Source organism: Myotis yumanensis, unplaced genomic scaffold, assembly GCF_028538775.1.
Source record: "Myotis yumanensis isolate MYYU_CA2020_CCGP unplaced genomic scaffold, mMyoYum1.0.hap1 SCAF_1, whole genome shotgun sequence".
In the NCBI taxonomy this organism is placed as follows: domain Eukaryota; kingdom Metazoa; phylum Chordata; class Mammalia; order Chiroptera; family Vespertilionidae; genus Myotis; species Myotis yumanensis.
The window spans coordinates 216,196,192-216,223,849 of NW_027223752.1; the positions used below are offsets into that span (position 1 = coordinate 216,196,192).

Genomic DNA, 27,658 nt, shown 5'->3' on the forward strand with positions numbered 1-27,658 from the left:
AGGATCACTAGGCATTTGAGGGGAGCCTTCAACCCAAGGGGCAGAGACCAAGACAAAGGAAGCAGACAATGCTCAATACAGAAAACTCCAACTTAAAAAAACTAGCTATCTTTAGAGAGAAAATTGGTAGAAATTGCAGCTAGGAAACAAGAACAGGATGCTATTTTTTAAATATGGAATAATCAAAGAGCTCTTGAAAATTTAAATGTGGTGGCCACAATTTTAGCAAGAGAACCCTGGCCGTATGAAATCTCCATGGAAGCCCAATGTAAAATACATTACAATGGTATATCATTAGCATAAATGTATGTTACAGTGTGGACATGTGGCTCTGAGCACCGGCCGGGAATCTCAGCTGCTGCTCCTGCTCCTGCTATTTTGCTCTATTTACATTCTGAATTTTTCTTTGTGGTGTTTTCCCCATTTTTCTGCCTATTGCCACTGGTGCTCACATTTCTTAACGTAATAATACCTCTAAAGTTACGATGCTTCCAGCTTCAGGGAAGAGAAACTCCTATTTACTAGTAAACCAGTTTCATTAATAAAGACATTTATTATCTCGCCAAACAGGAAGTGGGTTACAGGAGGTGGTTTCTCAGTTGGAAAGGGGCTAGTTTTCTTAAAAAAACAACAATGTGCATTTATCACTTTCACTTTATTAAAAACACCATCTGTACTACATAAATAAAAAGAGCAGACATACTGAAATGGGCCCATAACAAATTGTAACACATGGGAGAACACTGATGTATTTATTAACTTGTGCTGCCCAATCAAGAATTTTTGTAGAGACCTCCTGCCGTGCCTCTGCATTTAAATGTACTTTTTTGTTGTTGTTAATTGTCACCGGAGAATATTTTTCTATTGATTTTTAGAGAGTGGAAGGGAGGGGGGAAAACACAGAGAGAGAAACACCAATGTGAGAGAAACACATCGATTGGTTATCTCCTGGACTTGCCCTGACCAGGACCCGGGGTCTAGCCTGCAACCAAGGTATATGCCCTGGACCAGAATCCAACGTGGGACCCTACAGTCCTCGGGCTGACGTTCTATCCACTGAGCCAAGCTGGCTGGAGCGAAATGTACTTCTTATTAGGGCATCATTGTTTAGGAAGGTCAAAGCTCTGCCCTGGCCTCTTAAAAATTCAAGCCTGTATGTCTGTTACAGGTGTGCAAGGGAGTACACCTTTACAGCATATGTTCATCACATCCAAATGTCCAGCAAGAGCCAGGCATTAGGTCATGGATTTTAGTCATGGTATAATGGTTAGTTATGCCATTTTAATTATTTTACACTGGATTCCGTTAAATTTCATTTAGCAGAAAAGATTCTTCTGCTAAAATGTTTCATTCCCATTTGCCTCCATAGTGCAAAATGAGGAAACATTAGAATCTAATCTATTATTCCCGTGAAAGAATAGACTTTAGGGAGGATGGTTGTCAGAGATGTTTACATTTAAAGTGATGGAGTTAATTTTACACGGCAAAATTTACTAGGATCTCTAAAGAAAGTCAATCAAAGTATGTTTGATTCCCGTGAATGAAATTAAAATGTACTAATTTTCAAAGTTATGCATTATTTTTATTAAAAATACTAGTTCACACATTTTAAAACTCAAAACAGAACTGGCTATCCACATTACATATTTTACAATATAGCCACCTAAAGACTTCCTTTGTGAGATGTAGAAGAAAGACAAGATTCAGTCAAAAGTTCCTGGTACTTCGGAAATGAATTCCTTACTCAGATCACTACTATTATGCATACAACCGCCTCCTCAGAGCAATGTGAGGAGTAAAAGGGACAGTGCATGGTGATAGCAAACTACCCTTAGATCTCATTTCCCTGTCTCGGACAACATCGTGGTCTTGGTTTCCCAGAGGCCCTAAACAAGTAATCGAGGCAAAACTATTTTGCCGAACTAAAGTGGTCACACCAATGTAAAAGGCAACATGCAAGCTCTTAAGCCTTTCTAAGTCATCCCCACGATGTTACACTGTTATGTGAAGAACAAATCTAATTACACGTAATCTAGTCAGAGTCTCCAGCTATATTGCCTGTTTCATCGCAGTATGTTATTTATCAGAAATGCAATGCATCAATGATGCACAAGTAAGAGAGGCTTAAGGTTTGCTAGAAGTTTTCAATGTATTTTTAAATTATACTGTAAAACAGTAAGCTCTTACAAGGATGTTTTATGATTACATCACAGCAAGCAACTGTCTCTTGGGACAAAAAAGATATGTTAAAAGGCAAATAAATTGCTATAATTAAATATGCACAACTTATTGACATTTTTCTTAAAACAAAAATTAGGGTTCATCCAGTGAAGCCTAGGCATTCTGCCACCACCTCTGTTAGCAAATGGAATCCAGTTCTCAAAATTCCTGTGATCTTGAATGTCTTGTTAAGTGTTACAGGGCTTTTGTTTTTCTTTTAGCCACTAAATTTTTCAGGAAAAATTCACCTATTTAGGAAAAATGAAAATAGATTAATATCAATTTAAAGTCAATGTCAGAATAATTATACTTCAGTGTTTCCCTTTAAAGAAGATTTTTTTGTTTGTTGGCATTTCTCTCTTCTCAATGGCAATAATATCTCCTATATCTTTGGCTCTTTCCCCAACAATGATTAGTCATTATTCTTAAAATAATTTTTTTATGATCACTACAATCTCTACTATTATTCTTGTTTTTTTCTCTTTATTGTCTTTTTTCCATCACCATTTATCCCCCCTTTACCCTCTCCCACCTTCACCCACCTTCCTCTCCCCTGTAGTCACCATACTGTTGCCTGTATCCATGAGTTCTATTTTTTTGTTCAATCCCTCCTCCTCCACAACGCCACCCCGCCCCCACCACCACCAAAGCTGTCTGCCTGCTCTCTCACTGAATCTGTCTCTATTTTGCTTGTTAGTTCAGTTTGTTCATTAAATTCCACATATGCATGAAATAATTTACTATTATTCTTTCTAGTAACTCAGTATTATAAAGGATGACCCTATTGTATCTATGGGTCTTCTGTACATTTATTCCACACTATGTGCACTATCTATTCCTCATCACTGACAAAGGTATTGCTGTTGGCACAATTCATTTCAGAGAGCAATTCTGCTACATTATTAGCCTAGATGTGATGTTTATAAAACAGACCCCGTTTCAGTTGAGCAGACTCATCTGATGGAATCTCTTTAGCTCATTCCCCTCTAGGGAAGCAAGAGCTCTTCCTTTATAATGGTTTCTTCTCCGCCCCCTAAGATGTGTCTATCACTGTGACAGCACAGCTCAATGCTTATTGGCAGAGCTCAGAGCTGCAGGTCTGATTTTATGAGGAGTCTGATCAAGTCTCTTTGTCATCCAAATATACGAGTAGAATTGCAACCTCCCCGTATACAATCACAAAGAATCCCAAAGCTCATAAACTAGCCAAGTAATGGAGAAAACAATCTTTGCTGCTCCATACCTCTGTCTAAATCTGATAGGAGTGAAACAAATGTTATTATCAGATCCTAATGCATGGACTGAAACTAATGCTCTATAATCAGAATTTGATTTTTTACTGGTAATTTAAAAAGCATTAAAATGTTCGTAATTAATTTCCTTATAAATGTTAGAAAATTTCCTTAAAAACATACCCACATACACAAAACCAAAAACAACAAAATAAAAACTCCTTTCAAATGACAGTACTCTACTGTAACCACTTTGGAAGCTGATATTTTTCTATCCTTTATATATAGTGTTAGCTTGCTAGCACTACCTGAAGAATAAATCACTTGTAATTATTAGTTTCCAAAGTCCCCACATCCTGTCAATGAAGTCAATTTAACTCTTGGGTTTTGTAACTAGGATAAGCTATTATTACTTCATTTAATTTCTTTACAGGAACACAATAAATATTACTTATACTTTGAATAATTTTTATAAATATAATTCATGCCAAATTTAAGCATATCTATGATTTAGACCCTAATATAAAAGTCATTTAAAAGAGCATTAAGCCCTAGCCAGTTTGGTTCAGTGGGTAGAGCAGACCCAAGGGTCGGGGTTCGATTCCGGTCAAGGGTACCTACAGTGGTTGCAGGCTTCTCCCCAGCCCCGTGCCCTGGTCAGGGCTCCTGCAGGAGGCAACCAACTGATGTGTTTCTCTCACATTGATGTTTCTCTCTGTCTTTCCCTCTCTATTCCATTCTCTCTAAAATCAATGGAAAAATATCCTTGGATGAGGATTTAAAAATAAACAAAAAAATAAAAGGGATAGAGCAGATAAAAGTATTTTATTTTATTTTATTTTATTTTTTATTTATTTATTTTTTTTTAAAAGAAACTTCTATCTTTTTTTTATATATATTTTATTGATTTTTTACAGAGAGGAAGGGAGAGAGATAGAGAGTCAGAAACATCGATGAGAGTCAGAAACATCGATGAGAGAGAAACATCGATGAGAGAGAAACATCGACCAGCTGCCTCCTGCACATCTCCTACTGGGGATGTGCCTGCAACCCAGGTACGTGCCCTTGACCGCAATTGAACCTGGGACCTTTCAGTCTCCAGGCCGACGCTCTATCCACTGAGCCAAACCGGTTTCGGCGATAAAAGCATTTTAAAAAATAAAATGAAATAAAAAGAAAAGATCATTAACAGTAACAACATGGCTCAGACACATCCAAAAAATAACTAGCTGTTTATTCTTCAAAAAATTATAACTAAGTCTAACTGACAGGGCAAACACCATAAAGATTTCTTGGATTAAATTAAATTTTCAGATATGTTCTCACAAACTTTTTAATGGCCATTATCATGATTTTTAATCTCTTGGAAAAGGCTTTTATTTTCACTAGTCAGCTCAAACTATGGATCAAAATAAGAGCTAAAATTACCAAGGTGAAAAATTGCATGTAGCAAGTAAAAACAAAAAATGTTTATAGGGAAAATAATCTTAAGAATTTTTTTCTGTTGCCTCTGGGAGGAAAAACACAAAGCTATTAATGTTGCTGGCAGCAATGCTGTCAAACACTTTTCAGGGTTTAATTTGATCTAAAATTTGGAGTTTGAAGAAACAACTGGCATCATTGTCAAATGACTACGTTTTCCAAAAAACCATGTTATATGCTTGATGGATCATTGTCATTTCTGAGTAACCTACTATTGATATCCAAGCATAGAATAAACTGATTACTTCTGCTTTCATCAGAGTAGCTGAGCTATTACATATTAAGGTAGGGAAGGATTCTTTATTTAACAAATGAACAACTAAGAGTAAATGTTCCCTCAATATGACCCTTATGAAACAAATCTCCTAAGGAAGTTCCCCCAAACCCTCCCCATTTTTCTTCTTCACAAAAGACAACCACAACTATTAAAATGTAAATGTGGAAAGTTATGGCCTACATGAAACCATCCCGCACAGTCTACCTCACCTGCTTTATATGAAGAACGCACCAGAGGGCCACTTGCCGTATAATGAAATCCAAGGTCATTTCCTACTTTTTCCCAGTATTTGAACTTTTCAGGAGTAATGTATTCTTCAACCTAGATTTAAAGAATTAATTTTGATTCTAGAATTTCCATAAATCATTTTGATTCTACAGAAAATTGATACCAATGCATTCAAGGTGGTTTCATAAAAAATTATTTATTGTTGAAAGTATTATATATATCCCCTAGTCTCCCCCATTGACCTCTTCTAGCCTGCCCCCACCGCCAGCCACCACCCTATTGTCCGTGTCCATAGATTATGCATAGATGCAAACAAGTTCTTTGGTTGATCTCTTCCCACCCACCGACCCTCCCCTCCTTCTGAGATTCTGCAGACTATTCTATGGTTCTGTGTCTCTGGATCTACTTTGTTTATCAGTTTATTTTGTTCATTAGATTCCACATATGAGTGAGATCATGTGATACTTACCTTTTTCTATCTGGCTTATTTCACTTAGCATAATACTCTCCAGGCCCCTCCATGCTGCCTCAAAGGGTAAGAGATCCTTCTTTTTTACTGCTGCATAGAATCCCAAGGTATAAATGTACCACAGCTCTTTTATCCACTCGTCTACTGATGGGCACTTGGGACTTTAACTCTTGTAAATTGTGCAGGTTTGATTCTGGTCAAGAGCACGTGCTTCAGTTGCAGGCTTGATATGCTTCTCACGTTGATGTCTCTCTCTCTCTGACTCCCCCTTCCTTCCACTCTCTCTAAAATCCATGCAAAAGTATCCTCAGATGAGGGTTAACAAACAAACACACAAATAATAAAAAGTGGGATCTACCTTTGCACAATGACTCCTTTTTCTGGTTTCCTCCCTGATTTTATTGTTTGGATAATGACTATTAGCATCTGAAGGAAGCCTTGCTTTCCCCCTCCTTCTTTCCCCACCCTATCCAGTCCCTTCCCTCACTGGAGGTCAGATATCCCTCAGCAATAGAGCAAGCCTGAGAATTATTCTCAGATAGAAGACACCGTTAAGCTTATTGTCAGTAAGGTTTAATATTTGTTTTGCATGTGATTTTATTTTCGATTACTCTGTTTCATGGGAACCATTATAGAATTCTAAAAGGCAAATTTATGTGGCAACTATTTCCTTTAGCATGGCTAAAATAAAAATTTTAGGCTCAGAATATCCTTGCAAAGGTTAACATTATTTACAAATATTTATATAATTTTATTCATATTTTAATGTGCTTAATTGCTACAGGTGTGAAAAAATTGAAAGATGTGGAGTATCTGGGGACAGTAGCCAGTGTTTGCCTTCATTCAGACTATGCTGCTGCTCTTTTTGAAGGCAAAGTCCAGTTACACTTGGTAAGTATAATTTTGATGTCCTGGAGGCCTGCTCAGTTAACTTAGTGTCTTATTAAAAACTTCGGTCAGGAAGCAACCTTGTACAGACTAGCTAGAAAGCCAGGTGTGGATAAAGGATTAACAAAAACCTTTACCCTTCTGCAGGAGATGGTCAATTAGTTTTCTAGCTCTGGCAAGAAACCCACCAGTTTATCAACTGTGCTACTTCCAACAGTGCTTATGGTAAAAATGACCCTGTTGGTAACTATGTAGAAACCATAAATGAACTATAAAAGCTGATGGGAAGGCCATACATCTGGGCTTCCTGGGTTGCACTGCCTCGTATATTTAGGCATGTTGCTTGTGGGGGTCCTTGAAACTAGGCCTCTTGAGTTGTCCAAGAGATACTGGCCCTGGAATATGGGGCTTCCAAACCAGGGCATCTGCCACATCTGTTCTTGGCTCTTTGCTTCTGGGAAGCCAGGGATTAGCCACCAGACAACTTCAGAGCCTGTGTTCCCACTAAAGAGGGGTGTCTAATGCTGCCCTGCTCGTAAGCCGTGCTTCCTGCCTGACGCCTTTGAGTAAACTGGCCTATGTAGTCTGCTGAGTCTGAATGTTTAATTGAACCTAAGGAAAAGATCCTCCCCTACGAGCCACTGCTATTCTTTGTTTTAGATAGAAAGTGAACTCTTGGATACTCAAGAAGAGCGTGAGACTCGACTCTTCCCAGCAGTGGATGATAAGTGCCGGATCTTATGTCATGCCTTAACTGGTGATTTCCTCATCTATGGCACGGATGTACGTAATATCTCCTTTAATAAAGGACACAGGGCAATTTCTAGTTTTTACTTTGTAATATATTTTATATGTATACTAGAGGCCCGGTGCACAAAAATTTGTGCACTGGGGGGGGGGGGTCCCCCAGCCCGGCCTGTGCCCTCTCGCAGTCTGGGACCCCTTGGGAGATAACGACCTGCTGGCTTAGGCCTGCTCCCGGGTGGCAGAGGGCATGCCCAATCCCTAGGTGCAGCCCCTGGTCAGGCTCAGAGCAGGGCCGATTGGGGAGTTGGGGCGCTGCCCCATCATGCACAGAGCAGGGCGGATCGGGAGGTTGCAATGCCACCCTCAGTCACGCTCAGGGTAGACTGATTGGGGGGTTGGGGCACCGCCCCCTGTTACACTCAAGGCAGGGTCAATGGAGAGGTTATGGCTCTACCCTGTCACACACAGAGCAGGGCCCGTGGGGGCGGGGGGTTGGGGCGCCTCACCCTGTCACACACAGAGCAGGGCCGATCAGGGGGTTGGTGTGCTGCACCCTGTCACACACAGAGCCGCAGGGCAATCGGGGGATTGGGGAGCTCCCCCCTATCAGGCACAGAGCAGGGCTGATCAGGAGGTTTGGGCACTGCCCCCTGTCACGCTGATCCCGGTGCCGGGAGCCTCGCTGCTCCGCTGATCCTGGTGCCGGGAGGCATATTACCCTTTTACTATATAGAATAGAGGCCTGGTGCATGGGTGGGGGCCGGCTGGTTTGCCCTGAAGGGTGTCCTGGATCAGGGTGGGGGTCCCCACTGGGGTGCCTGGCCAGGCTGGCTGAGGGGCTGAGGGCTGTTTTCCTGCTGGCAGTTGACTAAAAGCTCCCAACCGCTCCTTGTTTTCTTTTTTTTTTTTATTCTGGGCCAGCTTTAGCTCTGAGGCCTCGCTGCTGAAAACATGGATACAATGTTGCGGTCTGGGGCTGACTGAAAGCCGGTTTTGTTCAGCTTCTTATTTGCAACATAGTAATAGTTGCTTAGAGTTGCAGTTGAGAGGCCGGCAAGTTAGGCGGGGAACATTGGAGTCTGCAGTTCCTGGAGGAAGCAAGCCTCCCTGCTCGCTTCAGTGCCTGGCTGCCGGCCGCCATCTTGGCTGACAGTTAATTTGCATAAGGATACGCTGATTAGCCAATGGGAAGGGTAGTGGTCGTACGCCAATTACCATGTTTCTCTTTTATTAGTGTAGATACATATAGTGTGTCCTGAAAACTGTACACACACACTTTGAATAATTATAAAGGTAGTGTTTATTAAAATACATTTCATTTTTACAACTGAGCTATCAGATCTTAAAGTATGTATACATACTTTTGGGACACCCTGTATATATTATATATTACATACATATTATATATTACATATATTACATATTATATAATAGATATAAGTAAATATATGTAGAGTACATAGGTGGCATGATTTGTTAGTATTGAGTGCTTTTGTGATTATAAGCAATTTTGAGAGCACAGTGAAAAGGGCAAACTATTGAGTGTAGAATATCTGGATTTAAATATCAGGGGTTTTTTAACTTATAGGTAGATTTTTATTTTATTTCTAAAATATATTTTATTGATTTTAGAGAGGAAGGGAGAGAGAGAGTTAGAAATATCGATGAGAGAGAAACATCTATCAGCTACCTCCTGCACGCCCCCTACTGGGAGTTGAGCCCGCAACCAAGGTACATGCCCTTGACCAGAATCGAACCCAGGACCATTCAGTCCACGGGCCGACACTCTATCCACTGAGCCAAACCTGTTAGGGCGATATTAGTTCTTTTACTTGACTGTTGCTCTTTAACCCCTCCAAGCCTCATTTTCCTTATCTGGATGCTTTAAGGACTTAATTTGATGACGAATATAAAACACCTCACTCAACTTTAGATTTCCAGTGCCTACGTTTTTTAGTAGGCATTTAATAAGTATTAAAATTAACGGAATACTGAGGACCAGTGTTTTGGTCCTTTGAACCACCATTACCCTGTACCTCTAAGTATTACGTTAGCCACATGGACATAAAGCATAGTTACAGTAATAGCATCTAATATTTGTCAAAACGTTTTCAAAGATTTTTCAAAGCATTTCATACCTATCTTGTTCAGTCTCTAAATTCAGTAAAGTTGGTAGAAAAGGTGTTGTTTTCCACATGAGAAGAACAATGATTCACTATTTCCATTTTCTCTCATTAAATTGTTTATTAAAAAGAGCAGGTCTTAAAGCATGCTTATTGCCATAGAAAGACTTTATAAGTTGAAAATATCAGTCTTTGTGCTAATTTACATCAGTAGGGTAGGTCTCATGTATCAGGTGAAGTAGTAAGTGATGTGGTAAATAACATTAAATACAATACGTTTGCATGACACCTAACATTATAAAGCCTGATCTCACTCACCTCATTAACTATATAAAATAAGCAGGGACGTTTTAGAGATGAGGGCACTGAAGACTGAGAGGTCACTAGGTTTGAGAGAGAGGTGGAACTTGGACAAGCAAGATTTCCTGATGGAAAATGTACTCTTTCCACTATGCCACAGGCACTTGAAGTAAGAACTCAAAGTGTAGTGGCCTGTCAATAAGGCAGTACTTATCTGTCTCATTCTTTTTTTTTTAATTGAAATATAATTGACATAAAACATTATATTAGTTTCATATGCACAACATAATGATTTGATATTCGTATATATTACAGAATGATCTCCACAGTAAGTCTAGTTAACATCCGTCACCATACATAGTTACAAAATTTTGTTTCTTGTGATATATCTCATTCTTAAGTGATTCTGAAAATATTGGTGCTTTTTAGCAGCTTTACGGAAGTATAATTGGTAATAAATTACACAAGTTAAAATGAAGTTTTGACATATGTATGCACCTGTGAAACACCATCAACTCAATCAGTATAATGGATGTATTTATCACCTTTAAAAGTTTTCTCAATCCCTCCTTCCCACCCCTCCCCACTTACTGCTTTGTCACTATAAATTAGTTTGTATTTTCTAGAGCTTTATATAAATGGTTATGGACTTGATCCACAGTTTGGGGTGTGTAGGAGGCAGCCAGTCAATGATTCTCTGTCATCATTGTTGTTTCTGTCTCTCTCTCTCCCTCTCCCTCTCCCTCTGAAATCAATAAAATAATATTTTTAAAGAGAAGCCAGCAGCTTTGTAATTTTACCTGTGGAAAATAAAGAATTAATTAAAATTACCAACATCTGGCAATTCATGGGAGCTGTACCTTGAGGTGGCGCTTTGTTGGCTGCATATACTGTCCTAAAGTCAAACAGTCCACATCTGCCTCACGAAGTGCTAGGGAAAAAAAACCAACACATTATATTAGCAGATGCTTTTATGATGCTAAAATTATAATTTAAGTATAATTTTTCAGAAAGTAATTTCACTATAGAACAGTGTGAACTTTATCCTGGCCTATAATCCTGATGTTGGAAAGTAAGACTGTACCCATTCATTCAAAGGTATTTATGTGTCAGGAGATATAGTAAGGACTGAAAACATAGGAATGATTAAGACAATCATGGGGGGCTGATATAAAGATGAATGACTCCAGCCCTAACCGGTTTGACTCAGTGGATAGAGCATCGGCCTGTGGACCAAAGGGTCCCAGGTTCAACTCCAGTCAAGGGCATGTACCTTGGTTGCCAGCACATCCCCAGTAGGGGGTGTGCAGGAGGCAGCTGATCGATGTTTCTAACTCTCTATCCCTCTCTCTTCCTCTCTGTAAAAAATCAATAAGATATATTTAAAAAAATAAAAAATAAAGATGAATGACTCCAGTACTATAGAATAAATGCTAAAATAGGGTTGGAAAGTGTCTAGAGCAGGAGTCTGTTAGGCAGAAAAGATGAAGAGAACAGTATATTAAAGGCCCCAAAACACCCACATTGTAGACCAGACATGCTATATAAGGCTTTAGGTAAATGTACAAGATATGCACTGGGGATGTGATTTGATCTTTGACTTTGGAGTCTTTCTAGTAAAACATTATGAACTGTGGAAAAGAGAAGTTTTTAATTACTATTTGAACTCATTACTCTTTGAAACAATAAATAGCTACAAGAAGGCCAAGGACTTTCAGGTAAAATAAAAGCTGTTATATTTAAAAATTTAAAAAGCCTAAGAATCACAAAGCAAATGGGCTTACGGGACTAAGGTTAGCAAAGTCCAAAATATATCATGTTATGTGACAATGTTGCCAGTAAGCTCTTTCTCAAAGGCCTGGATTCATCTTACTCATCCTTGAACTGTCAGTGCTGGCCAGAGCTCCTGGTACCTAGATGGCTCTCAAAAATTGTCTAACTGAACAAGTGAACAAAATCATGTTTTTACTTGATACAAGGGTAGGAAATAAAATGGGATGCAAATTTCATATCTTGACCTTCCTGCATATCATTCCACAAAATTCTAAGAAAACATACATCCTTCCCTTTTTGTGTTACTATTTCTAAGCATATACTGTACTTAATTCTTGGAACTTTCACTGAGATTATGGAGGGAATCGTAATGGGGCCTTCAAAGTGGGGATCCTGTCCAGCCACTGTGGCTCAGTGGTAGAGCATCGGCCCATGAACCAGAAGGTCACGATTCTATTTCCAGTCAGTGCACATGCCCAGGTTGTGGGTTCGATCCCCAGTAGGGGGTGTGCAGGAGGCAGCCGATCAATGCTTCTCTCTCATCATTGATGCTTGTATCTCTCTCTCTCCCTTCCTCTTTGAAATCAATAAAAAAAGTGAGGTTCCTGCTATTATTCAAATGAAATGGGAAAGAGTTTTAATTTTCAATTCCTTTACCTTTCATTGTTGCATATACTTGCTCGTCATCCTCGCCTAAACCCAACATTATAGATGTTTTAGAAATGACATCAGGGTGAACCTCCTTGGCGTGCTTCAGGACCCGCAGAGATTGGTCAAAGTTGGCCCTGGGATCACGAACTTTCCTTGAAAATAGCAAGGCTGTTGTCAGCAAGAATAACCACAAGCTCAACTAAGCACATAGTTATGTAAGCAACAGGAAAGACCAGAAAAGTACATTCTGGACATTACATTACATCTTATGGTTCAATGGTAGAATTTGTGCACCAATGTCTAACTGTTACTTTAGGATAGAAAATAAGGCTTTGCTGGGCGCCCTAGCTCTTGACTTTTTTTTTTTTTTTTTAAATATATTTTATTGATTTTTTACAGACAGGAAGGGAGAGAGATAGAGTTAGAAACATCGATCAGCTGCCTCCTGCACATCTCCTACTGGGGATGTGCCCGCAACCCAGGTACATGCCCTTGACCGGAATCGAACCTGGAACCTTTCAGTCTGCAGGCCGGCGCTCTATCCACTGAGCCAAACCGGTTTTGGCCTAGCTCTTGACTTTTAAGGCCTTTCAAGTCTGGGGCAAAGAAAATAAAAGAAATTCAATTTATGAAGTACTTGAAGAGAAGCTAGAATTCTGAAGCTGAGAGTAAGTGATTATAAGGGGTAGTCAAGAAAAAAAGGAAAAAGCGTGGAAGAAAATCTTCATATTGAACAAAGGAAAAACTGTTTAACTTAAACCCACATTTCAAGGCTGAAACTTTTATGATAATTTCTTTTCAAAAGACTGAGCTGCCCTCTGCTGGTGAGTATACAACATTGACATCTCCTAGTTTAAAAAAATGCAGGATTCTGGAATTTTCACTGGAAAGGATAATGTTTCTTAAGTGAAAACAGGGAAATTGGCACCCACTGGTGGTGGTATGATGAGATACGGCAGGGTTGGAACAGGCTGTGTGCCAGACTTCAACAGGGGCCAAACCACCATGGTTTAAACTGGGACAAGGCCCAATGGATAGAAATTGCTAATGTTAGCCTGGCTGGTGTGGCTCAGTAGTTGAGCATCGACCTATGAACCAGGAAGTCAGTTCAATTCCTGGTCAGGGCGCATGCCCCAGGTGCAGGCTCAATCCCCAGTGGGAGGGATGCAGGAGGTAGTTGATCAATGACTCTCTCTCATCATTAATGTTTATATCTTCCTCTTCCTTCCTCTCTGAAATCAATAAAAAAATATATTTTTTAAATTGCTGATGTTAAACCAGCATTCATCTGAAATCAAAAGCAACCTTTATTTTTGAGTAATTGATTTGTTGTTGTGGTTGTTATTTTTAACCAGAGACCAGTTCACTGAGAAGAGAGGTAACCAATTGATGAGTTAAAAAATAACCACAAAACTGGTAATACAGAAAGTCATTATTTTCTGAAGTCATTATTTTCTGAATTTAAATTGTGCTCCCTAATGTTTATAATTTAGGGAAATGATGGTTATTCTTTATCATATTTCTTTCAAATTCTATAACACAGTATAATGTCTATAAACTAACAAAACCATTATCAAAAACTTTACTAAAATAAAAATGAATGTTAAAGGTTAAAATAATTTTTATTTTTTTGAAATATGAACATAGTCATAATGTGGAATAACAATCTATAATTATTCCTACCCACTAAAATTTTTAGAAAAAGTAAAGTATAGTGTCTACTTTTTAAAAGAGATTTTAAAATACATCTGAATGATACCAGTTTTTCTTTGGCATCATTTATTGCATATCTTAATGCCAAGTGTATTTTATAGTCTTTTTTGTTTGTTTTTTTAGAATTATAATCAAAGTATTTGCTCTTGTGTAATTTTTTTTAACACTGTTCTTTGAAAAAATAACTCATTGGCACTTGTAATAAGATAGTATCAAAAAAAAAGAAAAAAAGATGCTCATTATGTGTGTATAACAAAACATACACATGCATAAATATGATATTTATACTTGGATGTTGGAAACTGATATTACTGGGTAGAAATATTATGGGTGATGATCACATTCTTTCGTTGGCAATATTATCTTAATTTTTCTGTAGCAGGCTTATTTACGTTGCTTTTGTTTAAAAAATTCACTTTATAAAAGTCTATTACAAAGTTCTCCTTTGAAAAAAGTGAGAAAACATTACAACATTACTCTGTATGTGTAATCACCTCTGTAATTCTGGAACTGTTTCTACATTATGTGCATATACATCTAATCCTGACAGAGCGACTTTTTCTATTGCTTTAAGATCTCCTCGGAAATCAGGAGTGAGACATTCCACAAGAATTTTTGGATTCCTAAGGGGAAAAAAGATAAGCATTAAACTGAGGAGAAGAACTGACATAACTGCTGCTCAAAACAGAAATCACCCTACACATTCTGTATCAGTTTCAACACAGGAATCTTTAGAAACCCTGCCCCAAAAAGCATGAACATACAAATGTTTATACCTGAACTGTTTAATGAAAAAATAAATCCAGAACATCAAATAATATGTACACAGTGGCTAAAACACACCTGTAAGCAAAGGACAACCAGGATACATTTTGACTGTGCAGATTTTTAAGCATTACTAAGAAGGCACTTAAAAAATATGTATTTTTTTAGGAATTAAAATATAAATATTTAAACGTTAAATATAAAATATTTTTTAGAAAGTAAACTGGGATATCTCTATGTGAACGTAAACATTATTTGATTGCTTTGATTTTTATTTCTTTTAAAATTCATCCAGTAGGACTGTCCTCGAAAATATTTCACAAGTGTTATGGGCTTTAAAAGCTATTCTGAGATGCTGAATCAAGTTGAGCTTTGCTTAAATAGAATGTAAGCTAAATATTAATCTTTCTATTTATATTGGCTATATCTATACATTCAAGCATTGAAATGTGAACTAGCTTATAGAGCTGCTTTCTCTGACAGCAGCAGAAATGACCGGGACAGCTGACAAATTTTTCCACAAACCCAACTGCAAAGTTTTGGGAGCTGTTTCCTAAGAGAACAGATGTAAAAAAAAATATGCCCTTTCATGGATATAAAAGATATTGAAAGAACACATCCTATAACTCACTGTTTGTTAACTGCAAGTTGAAACCCATTAGTAGTTTGTGAAATCAATTTAGTGGGTTGCAAACAAAAATTTTTTAAATGAATTATAAAATATATTAAGTAGAAAATATTACAGGAATCATTGAAGAAACATTTACTAAGTATGTAGGTGCTAGACTAGCACTGAGCTATAGGAAATAGGCATAACTCCCTTTTTAAATGGACGAGGTTAAAATCGAAAAAATGTGGATTATGGGTAAAATTCCAAGGACATATAAATACAGATAAAATCTACATCAAGACTTACATATTTTTACAATGTGGGAGCTTATCTCATCCTTACTCCTTCTAGATGATGATTTATTCAAAATCAGTGCTAGGAAGACTATAGCTTTATACTTCTTTTAAAATTACTCAAAGGAAGTTTAGACTAGCACTCAAATTCAAAGCAGGGGCTCTATGCACCAAAGGTTCATGAATAAACTCATGTCTCCAAATCCCTAAAATTTCTGCAAATATGTATCTGTATGTTTACATATGCTTTTTTCTGGCAGATAATTTCCAGCAGATTATCAGAGGGATTTATAACACCCCCACCCCAAAAAAGTTAATACCACTGCTTTGAAGTAAAGACCATACTGAACTTATATGAGACCAAAACAGTCCTTAAATTACACAAGTACCTTTCCTTTAAGTATGATACAGTCTTTGCAAAGTGTTCAGCTCCTCCATCAGGCAAATCTAGAAACAAGAGAGCCCACTGCTCAAGGTGATGCCACAAATTGGTAAGAGCAAATTTCCGGAAGAGGTAATAATGACACTAACCATCTCGATCCACAGACGTCAGGACAACATAATCCAGACCCCACTCTGCTATTGCCTTCGCAGTATTGTAGGGCTCATTGGCATCCAGCGGAGGTGGCTTTCTTGCAGTCTTAACGGAACAAAATCTGCAACCTCTTGTACATGTGTCACCCATCAACTAAAATAGAGATGTTACCATTTCAATCAAGTAGACAGATTACCCTCAAGAATATAATATTGAGAGGATAAAGTTACAAAGAATGAATACAATTTGACTCTGTTTATAAGAAATTTGAACCATTCAAAGCTAAGCAATATAGTTAAGGGACACAAATATAATGTGGTAAAACGAGAAAAAAATAGGAAGTGATAAACTCAGGACTAAGAATGGTGTTAAGGGAAAAAGAAATGGGATGCGTGCCGGAAGCCGGTCCACCCTTGCTGCTTGACACAGTTACTGCAGGGAAGAAACATCTGCACAGCTTATGTTTCAAGGGACCTGGCGTATATGGCATATGGTTTGCTCCCCCCCCCTCTTAGCGCTATGTGTTTTAAACAGGACCACCTCCCCGAGAAAGGTTGTTTCCCCAGGTTAGGGATTAACAGGACTAAGGAAGAGAATGAATCAGTGAATCCCCCTAGTGTTACAGAAATACCATGTACTACTTATGAAGAACTTGGACTAAAACTGTTGGCAATAAATTTGGGACTTGTTGGGCCCACATCCCCAGGGGTCTGCCCACCAGGGAAAGCACCAAAGCCTATACCCCTGGAGATCCACCGACTCAGGGCAGTCCCAGGGAAGGCAAGCAGCGAGGCTGGGAGGACATAACCTTTACTGGGTAGGATAATCTCCTTCTGTCACTTCCTTATAGCTTATCAGTAGAGCAGCGACCTAGGAATAGCCCTTATAATGCAACACAGAGATTAACCTAGACAAGATTAAAATCAACAGAACTAGATAGAGACAGGATTTTTGGTAAAGGTCATATAAGAAACTATGGAAATGAAACAAGGAACTGTAGAAGGTTACCCAAAACATACCATGATGTGATTATAGAGGCATGCTTATAGGATCAAGTGATATAAATACAGATGTAAGAGGACAATAAAGAGAACCTAGCTATGATGATCAAGTGAATGCTGCCTCCATGTCATTTATTCTTCGCCGACTCCGTTCACACCTTTGGGAACCCCTGGACCTGCTGGGGCTGGACGCCAACAGATGCGATCCGCAAGGAATGCATAGGCGGATTCAAAGATAATGCTAATGTTCTACTCTCAAACTGGAGCTATTGGGTTATTTGCTATATTGATATTCTTACACATAAGTTATAGAGATTCTTTTGTATCTATTTACTATTAATAAAGTGATTTAAAAGAAATAAAATATTTAGTGAACATCAATATGCAGGTCTCTGTGGAAATTAAATAGAAGGCACAGCTCCTTCTTGTTAAATAGATGAAACAGAAAACACATAAAAAGTTAATAATCTGCTCTCTGTGGGTATCGCTTTCTCCAGGACACTGCTGCTGCTGCCACAGGTCACCACCATGTCTACCCGCTGCAAGCACAGCCATTGCAGATGTTCTGTAGGGGTTGTAGTTTGGGGGAGAAAGCTCCTCTCCCCCTTTAACCCTTTCAGAGGGGACTCACAGCAATGATGCTTAGGCCCAATGTCTCACAGAGTTTTTTTAAAATATATTTTATTGATTTTTTACAGAGAGGAAGGGAGAGGGATAGAGAGTTAGAAACATCCATGCGAGATAAACATCGATCAGCTGCCCCCTGCACACTCCCCACTGGGGATGTGCCTGCAACCAAGGTACATGCCCTTGACCGGAATCGAACCTGGGACCCTTGAGTCTGCAGGCTGACGCTCTATCCGCTGAGCCAAACTGGTCAGGGCTCTCACAGAGTTTTAATGAAACAATGAACTCTCCCCAGGAACCAGTTATGAGTCAACAGTGGGAAAGGGGACCTGGTGAGGGGTGAAACCAGAGATCCCCATCATGGAGTATTCAGAATTACTCCTTCAAGAACTGAGGTTGTGTAACTTGGATAAGCTCCTGGTTGGCTCTGCATTATAAGAAGGAGCTCTATCTCATAAGAATCCCCACTTTCTCAAGTGAATAGCCTCCAGCTGGTACAATGCAATGGTTTATCAGACCTTTCCAGACAAGTATGAATTCTCAGTTGCACATCATAATACAGGTTAACCTCAATACCTCTATATCCACACTCTTCTGGATAAATATGGTAGACTGCACTGTTAATCCCAATTTTTAGGCAACCAAATTAAGGTTATACATCTCACCATTTGCCATGTAACTTGCAGGCCCCCCCCCCCCCCCCCCCCCAATCCCCACACACTGGATGAGGAGTTTATGTGTCTATCCCAACTGATGTTTGGCTTGGCCATATGACTTAATTTGACCAATAGAATGATAGCAGGCATGACCAAGCAGAAAGCTCAAATGTGCATAGGTGGTTGGCTTACCCTTTTGTACTCCTTCCATTCTCCATAAGAATATGCCCTGAAGAGCTGCTGGTCCAAAGTAAATAAAGCTCTGTAGAGCAGAACTGAATCCAACTTACTTCCTGGAGTTCAGCTTAGCTCAGTCAAGGTCAGTGGAACCCCAGCCAACCAAAAGCCCATGAGAAAAATAAATTCTTGTTGTTTAGGGGGAAAAAGAATTTCAGTACCATAAGTAACATTTCCAAAATTTAATAGAAGATATAGCTCAAGACAGCACATGATTAACTGTCAGACAGATGGAAAAATCAATAATATATTCAGAGATTTATTCAGAGAAGGGAGAGATCATAACAGGCTGGTTTATTTTGTCAGGTTTTTTTTTTTTTATGCATTTCACAAAAATCCATGTGAAATGAAAAATCTAATCAGAGGCACATAATGCATATTTTTAGGAGAAAGACATAAAACATTTCCTTTCAATTTCTAGACTAAAGCTTTAGAGTTTGAGACTGGCCTTACCATGATTGTGGCTGTAGCAGTAGCATATTCTCCACCTCCCCAACACTCTCCAATATTGGGACAGCGAGCTTCCTCACACACCTGTGAGCAAAAGGGAACTGAATACAACCAGGTTGAAAATATTTACCAATTGAACAAATGAGTAACTAGGCATTTTACCTGTACATCTTTACAACATATTTATGAAGAAATTCACTATTTAAAAATGCTGTTAAGTAGCCAAACTGTATCTTTATTAAGTTAAAAACTATATGAATGTATACATTTTATATGTGCAAAGAAAAGGTTTGTAAGGATACATATTGAACAGTTACCAAAGTGGTATAGTTAACATTTGGGATTATGTAAATGAGGTTTCACATTTATCTTTATACTCTTTCCTACAAGCATGTTCTTAACTTGTAATATAAAACGAACCAACCGTCATTTTCTAAGATGCAGGAAAATCTTTCTTTTCCCTACTATTAAATGAGAAGCTAAGAAATTCAATTACTTTTTTTTTTGCTTAATTCTCACCCGAGGATATTTTTCCATTGATTTTTAGGGAGAGTGGAAGAGAGAGGGAAAGACAAAGAGAAATATTGATGTGAGAGAAACATATTGATTGGTTGCCTCCTGCATGAGCCTGACCAGGGCCTGGGCTGGGGAGGAACCTGCAACTGAGGTACATGCCCTTGACTGGAATCGAATCTGGGATCCTTTGGTCCACAGGCTGATGCTCTATCCACTGAGCTAAACCAGCTAGGGCTTCAATTACTTTTTGTTTCTTTTGTAAGGAAAATAATTTTTAAATTTATTTTCATTATTAATAGTAATGTATCCTAAACACTTTCCTTACTGTTATTGCTATGTAGTTGATTAATTTTTAAATTACACATGTAGAAAATGTACGGCTTTTGGTTAAGAGAAATATTTAACACTTTGACAACTTACTGTATGGAGATTTAAATTCCGCAAAGTATTTTTCAGTTTATTGTAATTTTTCCCCATGGGAATCTCTGTCTTTAGCCATGGAGGTAGTCTTAACCTGAGGAAAATGAAAACTATACATTAACAAACTTATCTCCAAATAATCATACAGCATTGATCTATTAATTCTTGTTGATCTATTAATTCCTGGTTAAGAGGTCCCCCCCCCCCCCCATTATTCTGAATTAACTTGTAATTTTTGCCATAGAAGAAAGAACAGAGATTCAAATTTAGGCTTGCTCAAACACTTTAGGAAACACTGATATTTGTGTCTAACAGGGCACTATGCTCATGCCTATCATTTGCAAAGGCACAGAATAACACCATCCTAATAAAAAAGAATGAGGAAGTTTTGAACATCTCATTTCCCAATGAAAAAATTCTCTATTTTTTTCAGATTAAGGAGAATTTTCTGCTCTACTTTATATTCTCGATTTTTATGTTGATTATTAAATGAGAAAAATCTGAAATTTGGAGTGAAGACTATGTATCCTCAGGTTCCTCTTGACTTCCACCCACTTGTGATCTAGAAGTTGTTGGGTAAAGTATCCAGCAAAACAATTTGTCCTCTGCATGAAATCCCCTCACCATTCTTTTAAATTAAGTCAAGATATCCATAGGTCATATGTACATAGACTTCGAGAAGCACAAGTTAGATCATCAACACCCAATTACAATGAAAAATTTAACAAGGTCTAATAGATTAGTAGTAAGGTAATAACCTTCACTTTCTGAAGAAATTTGATGATGAATAGAAAAAACGAGATGGAGGTGTAGGGCGGTTCATCCCAGAAAGGTTGAAGGAAAATTATCAAAGAGCACAGAGAAAAGCATTTCAACAATTTCACCTACTTACCTATTCTATGTCTGTTATCACTTCCTTTTAATGATTTTAAGCTAAATTTAACAAGTCTGATTAAAAATATACTCTAAGGTTTGGTTATATCTTAGAATAATGCAAGATGAAGGAATTGGACATTAAAATGATCTCAAAATTTCCATTACCTTTCTCCTTTATGGCGCTTTAAGTTTCCTTTATATTCATCCCAGTTGCTCTTGTCTGCAAGATCACCAGACACAAAATCTTGAAGGTCTGGTCCATTTTGTAAAAATTCCTTTTTTTTATCTGGCAAGGAACTTAATGCTCTGACTGGGCTGCATAAATATTTTCCAAATACCTAAAGAGTTCGTTATGACATTTATTTAGTGGGGTTTGGAATAATTTACTTACCATTTAATACCCCCTCTCCCCACCCCCCTGCAGATACCAAAATTTGAGGATGCTCACATCCCCTGTATAAAACGAACTGGATCAACGCGTACAATCCTACCTTCCCACCGGGATTCCCAAATGCAGATAGGGGGGAAAAATCACCTCATTAGTGGGCTTTTGCAGTTCAGACCCTTGTTGCTCAAGGGTCAACTGTACATTTGTTGACCATAAGAAACCACTAGCTTCTAGATGTGAATACGAACGTGACAAGATAGCCCAAACACTGCAAAAGTCATTAGTCAGTACATCTAATGCAAAAGAACCTTCAACAATTTAAGAAGAGCGTCTGTTAATGGTGCTGCACGATTGCTACAGCACTTGTCCTTGTCTCTGGGAAAGCCTACAGCACAGGTTTGTGTGTTCAGCGTCCAGAGTGGTGTCTAGTACATCCTATCCTATGTAATAAAAGCCTGATATGCTTCCTATATAATAAAAGCCTAATAGGCTAAGTGTCCGGTCATCTGTTCAATCAAAGCCTAATATGCTAATGATATGCTAAAGCCGCTCAACCGCTCACTATGAGGTGCACTGACCACCAGGGAGCACACGCTCCAACCTGTAGCATAGCTTGCTGCTGGGGTCCAGCCAATCAGGGATAAGCCCGCCAGGCCCTGGAGCCCTCCCAGGTCCCTCCCCAGCTGGCCAACTTCCCGATTCCTCCCTGGCCCCAATCGTGCACCCCTTGGCCTGGCCTGTGCCCTCTTACAATCTGGGCTGAGGGGACCTCCCACCCCAGGGCAAGAATCTCGCACACTGGGCCTGTAGTAGTAAATAATAAGGGGTGCTCAACACAGTGCTCCTATAAATGCTCCAAAAAGTGCAGGGTTCAACTCAGTGATAAACAGAGAGAAAAGCTCTCAGCTGGGCCAGAGAACCTACAAAGAAACCAGTACCACAGGGGTGTTGGGAGCATTAAATGACACCACATGAAAAAAGATTAGAGCCCCGCGGGCAGGGCGCAGTCAGTGGTGGGGCGGGCCCATTCCGGGTTACGGCACCAGCAGGGCTTTCGGCTAGACTAGACCCCCCAGGGGAGGGTGGGGCAGGAGGCAGCCAATCAATGATTCTCTCTCCCTTTCCTTTCCTCTCTGAAATCAATAAAAATAAATTTTTTTTTTTTAAAGCAGCACATATTATGTTATCCCGAGGGCCACGAGAATAGAGCAATTTGTTGCTTCCATTAAAAAAAAAAAAGATTATAACAGTGCCTGGGTAGAAGTAAATGATCAGAAATTGTTGGCCTTATTATTGGGCGCACTGAAGAGAATGGAGCCCCCCACCCCACGCCCGCACCCTGAAATCCCGCCGCTCACCTGGGGTCTCACGGTGCGGACCACTACCCCGCATCGTAGAGACATCTCCCTCTTCCGTCTTCCGGCAGGGTCCCGGGATCTAGTGACCAGGAAAAAATAGGTGAAAAATCCTCTCGGTATTTATGACAGCTGACCTTAAATACCACTGAACCGGTGGAACTTCAAGCTGGCTCCCGATTGGCTGCTTTAGCCGAGTGGCGTCGCGCACTCATGACGTCATACGCAAGGCCCTTACGGCTACAAGAACGTGATGACGAAAGACGCTTCCTCTTTGCCGCATCTACTGCGAGGTGAGGTTATGTCTGTATTCGGTGGGCCTTGGGAATCTGAAGCCATCGGCTCTGGGAGAGCCAGCGGCGCCGGTGTGGCGCTCGGAGGCTTTATCCTGGCTGTTCCCCCGCGCGGCGGGCCCTATCTGGGTTTGGCGGCACTGGGATTCGAGCTCTGTCCCGGCTGTTGGGCCTACCCCCGCCCCGCAGCGCTGCCGGGATGGCGCCTCGCTGCTAGGGCTCCCAGGGTGGCGCCGGGTCGGAGTTGGTCCGCTGGGCCTCGGGACACCGGCTTGCTGCTCGCAGGCCGGCGCGCACGGGGCGCCGCTCTCCCGGTGGGTCCACCCGAGACCTCCCCGGGGTTTTTGCCTGCCGGTCTCCGATAGGTGTGACACTCGGGGCAGGGTAGTTTGGGCGGAAAGTGGCCCTGCTCAGGTCTCTGGTTATCCCGAGTGTTTGTGTTTCAGGATGAAGACCATTCTCAGCAATCAGACTGTGGACATCCCAGAAAATGGTAGGGGACTCGACGTTAGTCTTTTTCTTACGCCTTTACTGCGCGCTGTGTCCCCGGCTCCGCCGCCTCACCAATGCGTTCTTTCCTAGTGGACATCACTCTGAAGGGGCGCACGGTGATTGTGAAGGGCCCCAGGGGCACCCTGCGGAGGGACTTCAACCACATCAATGTAGAGCTCAGTCTCCTCGGAAAGAAGAAGAAGAGGGTAAGGTTTTGTGTGTGTGTGTGTTTGACACCTTCATTGCTTGTTTGGAAGGTTGTGCTTTAATAACATCGCATTTGGCTGCTTTAAAAATGACAGAACTGAGGTTTACTGTTTTAGCTGAAACTTTGGTATCAAAAATTGTAAGTAGTTTTAGCAAAGTTGGAGAACAAAATTCCTGAAGAGGGGACTATAAGCAAAGCTCCATGCCAGCAGCCCTCGGTAGTGGCAGGTCTTAACAACTGTTGCAAGTTCCTCGGGATTGTTTTTGTAAGAATCTTCGGAATCGGGCAGTAGACTTTTTCACACTTAGCATTTTAGCTTTCTAGAAGTGAAGTGGGTTGTCGTTCCTTTGTAAAACTACCTGTGATGAACAGTGATAGCTGTTAATTACTGAGGGCTTTATATGTGGTCACATCTTTCCAATTAAAAAGCATGTACTTTAATTAGGCCTCATGTTAGAATGTAGTGTAATTCTCTAGGTTAATGGACTTTTCTTCCAAGTTACTTATTACTGGAAAGAATCTGCTAAAGTTTTTATTCTGTTACAGCTCCGGGTTGACAAATGGTGGGGAAATAGAAAGGAACTGGCCACAGTTCGCACTATCTGCAGTCATGTACAGAACATGATCAAGGGTGTTACACTGGTAAGCAAATCCGTCAGACAACTTTTTACGGGGTGGCTGTACTTTAGGCAGCGTAAGTGTCTGCTGTAGGGAATAAATTATGCATGTGATTTACTGAAATTTCTGAGCTCTAGAATGTGGGAACAGGTGATCTTAGTAAAAGTGTTTACTTAGGGTCTCCTTTAAGTGTTTAGGATTAAGTGATCGATGCAAGGAAAGACCCGATGGTCTTAGTGGGGCTGAGGGTGTGTTTTGTTTTGCTTTTATTGCAAATTGTAGCACATCGGGTAGGTTTTGATTTATTTATGGTGTGCCTCGCATCACCAAGGCCTCTTGATAGGGATAGGAAAAGATGGATCTGATTTCTGAGCTCCCTGTTCATTTCCTTAAAAGCGTATTTGATATCACTATTCTCCTTCCAAATCCCTCTCCCTAACCTTTAAAATAAAATTGATGCTTCTGTCTTTGCTGAAATGCTTTTCTTTTAATTAAAAGTCTGTCCTCCTAGAGTATACCTGATAATGGCAACTTGTACTGGACTCCATTATAAGCCTATCTTGCCATGTCTCCCTTTGTTTACCCCTTGCTCCCAACCTAATACGTTCCTTGAGGGCAGAGTGCTTGTCTTAATATCCTCAATTCTTGCCATCTATCCTACCTTAGTGACTCAGTAAATGTTAGTCTAATGTCCAAGGTAAAGGACTTGGGGTTTTTTATTAAAAGAAGCTAGCATTGATTGCTGTGGGCACAGGAGGTAGTAAAATAATGCTTCCTTAATGTAGTCAGTAATGTGATAACTATGCCAGGTGGGTACTGGAAATATTGGGGGACACTTTGCAAAGTGTATGATTGTCTAACCACTATGTTGTACACCTGAGACTAAGACAAAATAATATGTATGTAAACTCCAAGTGAAAAAATAAATAATGCTTCCTTAAGGAGCTTTACAGTCCAGTGAGGAGACACTGAAACAAATGTTTGTGTATCAAATTTTTGTAAGGCTTGGCTCAGGTGACAGTTATAAAACCTTGACGAGTGCTATGTGAGGACTCTTTTATTTTTAAATTATAAATATCCTACAAATTTTTAAAACGATTTCTTGTCTTTCAAATTTCTCAGCATTGCTAATTGTTTACTTAATGTAGGGCTTCCGTTACAAGATGAGGTCTGTGTACGCTCACTTCCCCATCAACGTCGTTATTCAGGAGAATGGTTCTCTTGTTGAAATTAGAAATTTCTTGGGCGAAAAATACATCCGCAGAGTTCGGATGAGGTCAGGTATGTGCATACCTTCTGATGGTTCAGAAATATTTCCTTTGTACTTGTGAAGGCTGGTAGTTTGGGTTAGCTATGAATACAACCAAATATATTTCAGAATTGTCTGTTTTGATGATGCTTATAATAACTCTCGGTGCTAATTAAAGGCTTTATACCAATTGCAATTCCTGAAGGCTTTTGCATTGGAGTAGATGGCAGGGCATGGTAGTTGTGTTTAATTCGCTTTGCAAACTGAAATCCTAAAAAAGAATATTTGGATAGCAGTTAATAGCATAGAATGCCTAGGTTCAATTCTGAGGCCTCACAATCAACCTTGGGCCAGTTATCTCTGTAGCTCATTTTCCTTATCTGTAAAATTGGGAACATCTCATGAGCTAAATTTGAAGTGCACTTAGAGCAGTTCTTGCCTGATACATAAACACTGAAGCATTAGAAAATTGTGTGTTAATTCTTACCCGAAGATAATTTTTCTATTGATTTTTGAAGAGAGTGGAAGGGAGGGAAGGGTGAGAAAGAGAGAGAGAGAGAGAGAAAACTATTGATTGCTTTCTTCCTGAATTGACTAGACTTGGCCAGGGATCGAACCTGCAGCAAACCAGGTACATTCCCTTGTGCCCTTGACTGGGAAACCCCAGATCATTATTGTTCAGGGTCCACACTCTAACCACTGAGTCACACTGGATAGGGTGTAGAAAATTTTAAAGCTTATAAGCTCTCGGTGCTTTTTATTCCATTGGGGTCTGGAGGGATGGGAATACAAGCTTTCTATAGCTAAAATGTACTAGCTGAATGTCATCTTCTCTACTCCTTAATTGAATCAGCGTGTAACTACTATGGGAGAGATTCGTTCAAGCAGATACACAAACAAGATTTTAAATGGAATAAATTGCTACTTGATTTAAATTAAATATTTTCTCTGCACATCTGATTGTACGTTGACACTCTGCAAATACCTTCTCCCCTTTTAGGCGTTGCTTGTTCAGTATCTCAAGCCCAGAAAGATGAGTTGATTCTTGAAGGAAATGACATTGAACTTGTATCAAATTCAGGTTTGTATGTTTATTATGCCTATAATTTTTTTTTCTAAATATTATAGTTGAATATGTGGTATTCTGTTCATTTGGTGAGCTTTTTTTAATTGTGGAAATTAAAAGCTTTCCTCAAAATACTCAGGTTTTAAATGGGTTTGGCTGGTAAAGTAATTGCCTTATCTCTTATAGCTGCTTTGATTCAGCAAGCCACAACAGTTAAAAACAAGGATATCAGGAAATTTTTGGATGGTATCTATGTTTCTGAAAAAGGAACAGTTCAGCAGGCTGATGAATAAGATCTAAGGTAGGTTCTTATAGTGTCTTAAGTTTTATTACTGCTTTACTTGAGGGGTATCTTAATTTACTAAGACTTAATGAGTTACAGTGGCAGAAATGAGTTGCAATCTGAAACAGTAAATTTGGCAGATAATAAATGAAATTGCATTCACATTTTAAAATGTGAATCTATGTTTTATATTTAGAGTAGAACTTTTCTGGGCAAGGATTTTGATGGAGATTTACAGACATTTTTATTTCTTTTTACAGTTGTCCAGCTATAGAAACACCGAGATGCCGAATGGTTTGCCACATTTGTCAAACTATAAAGATGTACAATAAAAGCCTTGTATTGATTTGAGACTTTTTTTCTTAAACTGAGAATTCTTTCCAACTATTTGGCTGGTAAACAGTTAAGTTTCTAGTAAGACTTCATGGGTAGTGTGACTTCTTTTTTTGAAAGAATTATCAAGGCAAGAATATACCAGTGACAGGCAACACTATGTAGCTGTTTATCATTGGATGTAGAATTCTGGGGGTGGCCTGAAGGTAATCTAATTTTGCAGAGGCATGAATTTAAATCTGAGGCAAGTGTGTCTGAATTATTTGTCTGTATACCAGTAACTT

The 27,658-nt window shown here is 39.4% G+C and overlaps 3 protein-coding genes across 4 annotated transcripts in view; 2 read left to right on the forward strand and 1 right to left on the reverse strand.

The window, feature by feature from the left end:
• Positions 1–7,588, forward strand: part of UGDH (UDP-glucose 6-dehydrogenase) — a 42,943-nt gene extending 35,355 nt beyond the window's left edge. The window contains exons 12-14 of the mRNA XM_070397767.1: positions 5,937–5,974; positions 6,693–6,799; positions 7,457–7,588. Coding sequence (XP_070253868.1) covers positions 5,937–5,974; positions 6,693–6,777 — 123 coding nt within the window. The 3' untranslated portion in view covers positions 6,778–6,799; positions 7,457–7,588. The remainder of the gene's footprint in view (positions 1–5,936; positions 5,975–6,692; positions 6,800–7,456) is intronic.
• On the reverse strand, positions 637–22,996 carry LIAS (lipoic acid synthetase). 2 transcript variants are annotated; one of them, XM_070397780.1, is made up of 11 exons: positions 22,836–22,996; positions 21,255–21,427; positions 20,214–20,307; positions 19,281–19,361; positions 16,303–16,459; positions 16,161–16,218; positions 14,598–14,726; positions 12,397–12,542; positions 10,827–10,897; positions 5,421–5,532; positions 637–2,468 (listed from the first exon to the last, which is right to left on the reverse strand). In XM_070397780.1, exons 1-11 carry the CDS (start codon positions 22,878–22,880, stop codon positions 2,416–2,418), a joined length of 1,119 nt encoding a protein of 372 aa, XP_070253881.1. In that variant the 5' UTR covers positions 22,881–22,996; the 3' UTR covers positions 637–2,415. The 2 variants fall into 2 exon arrangements, with proteins under 2 accessions (XP_070253881.1, XP_070253886.1); XM_070397785.1 differs by lacking the exons at positions 16,161–16,218; positions 16,303–16,459; positions 20,214–20,307.
• Positions 22,997–23,515: 519 nt separating this feature from the next.
• Positions 23,516–27,392, forward strand: RPL9 (ribosomal protein L9). Its single transcript, XM_070397811.1, has 7 exons — positions 23,516–23,618; positions 23,708–23,823; positions 24,372–24,467; positions 25,592–25,724; positions 26,693–26,773; positions 26,945–27,059; positions 27,302–27,392. The coding sequence occupies exons 1-6, from the start codon at positions 23,573–23,575 to the stop codon at positions 27,049–27,051; spliced, it is 579 nt and encodes a 192-aa protein (XP_070253912.1). The 5' UTR covers positions 23,516–23,572; the 3' UTR covers positions 27,052–27,059; positions 27,302–27,392.
• Positions 27,393–27,658: the final 266 nt, after the last annotated feature.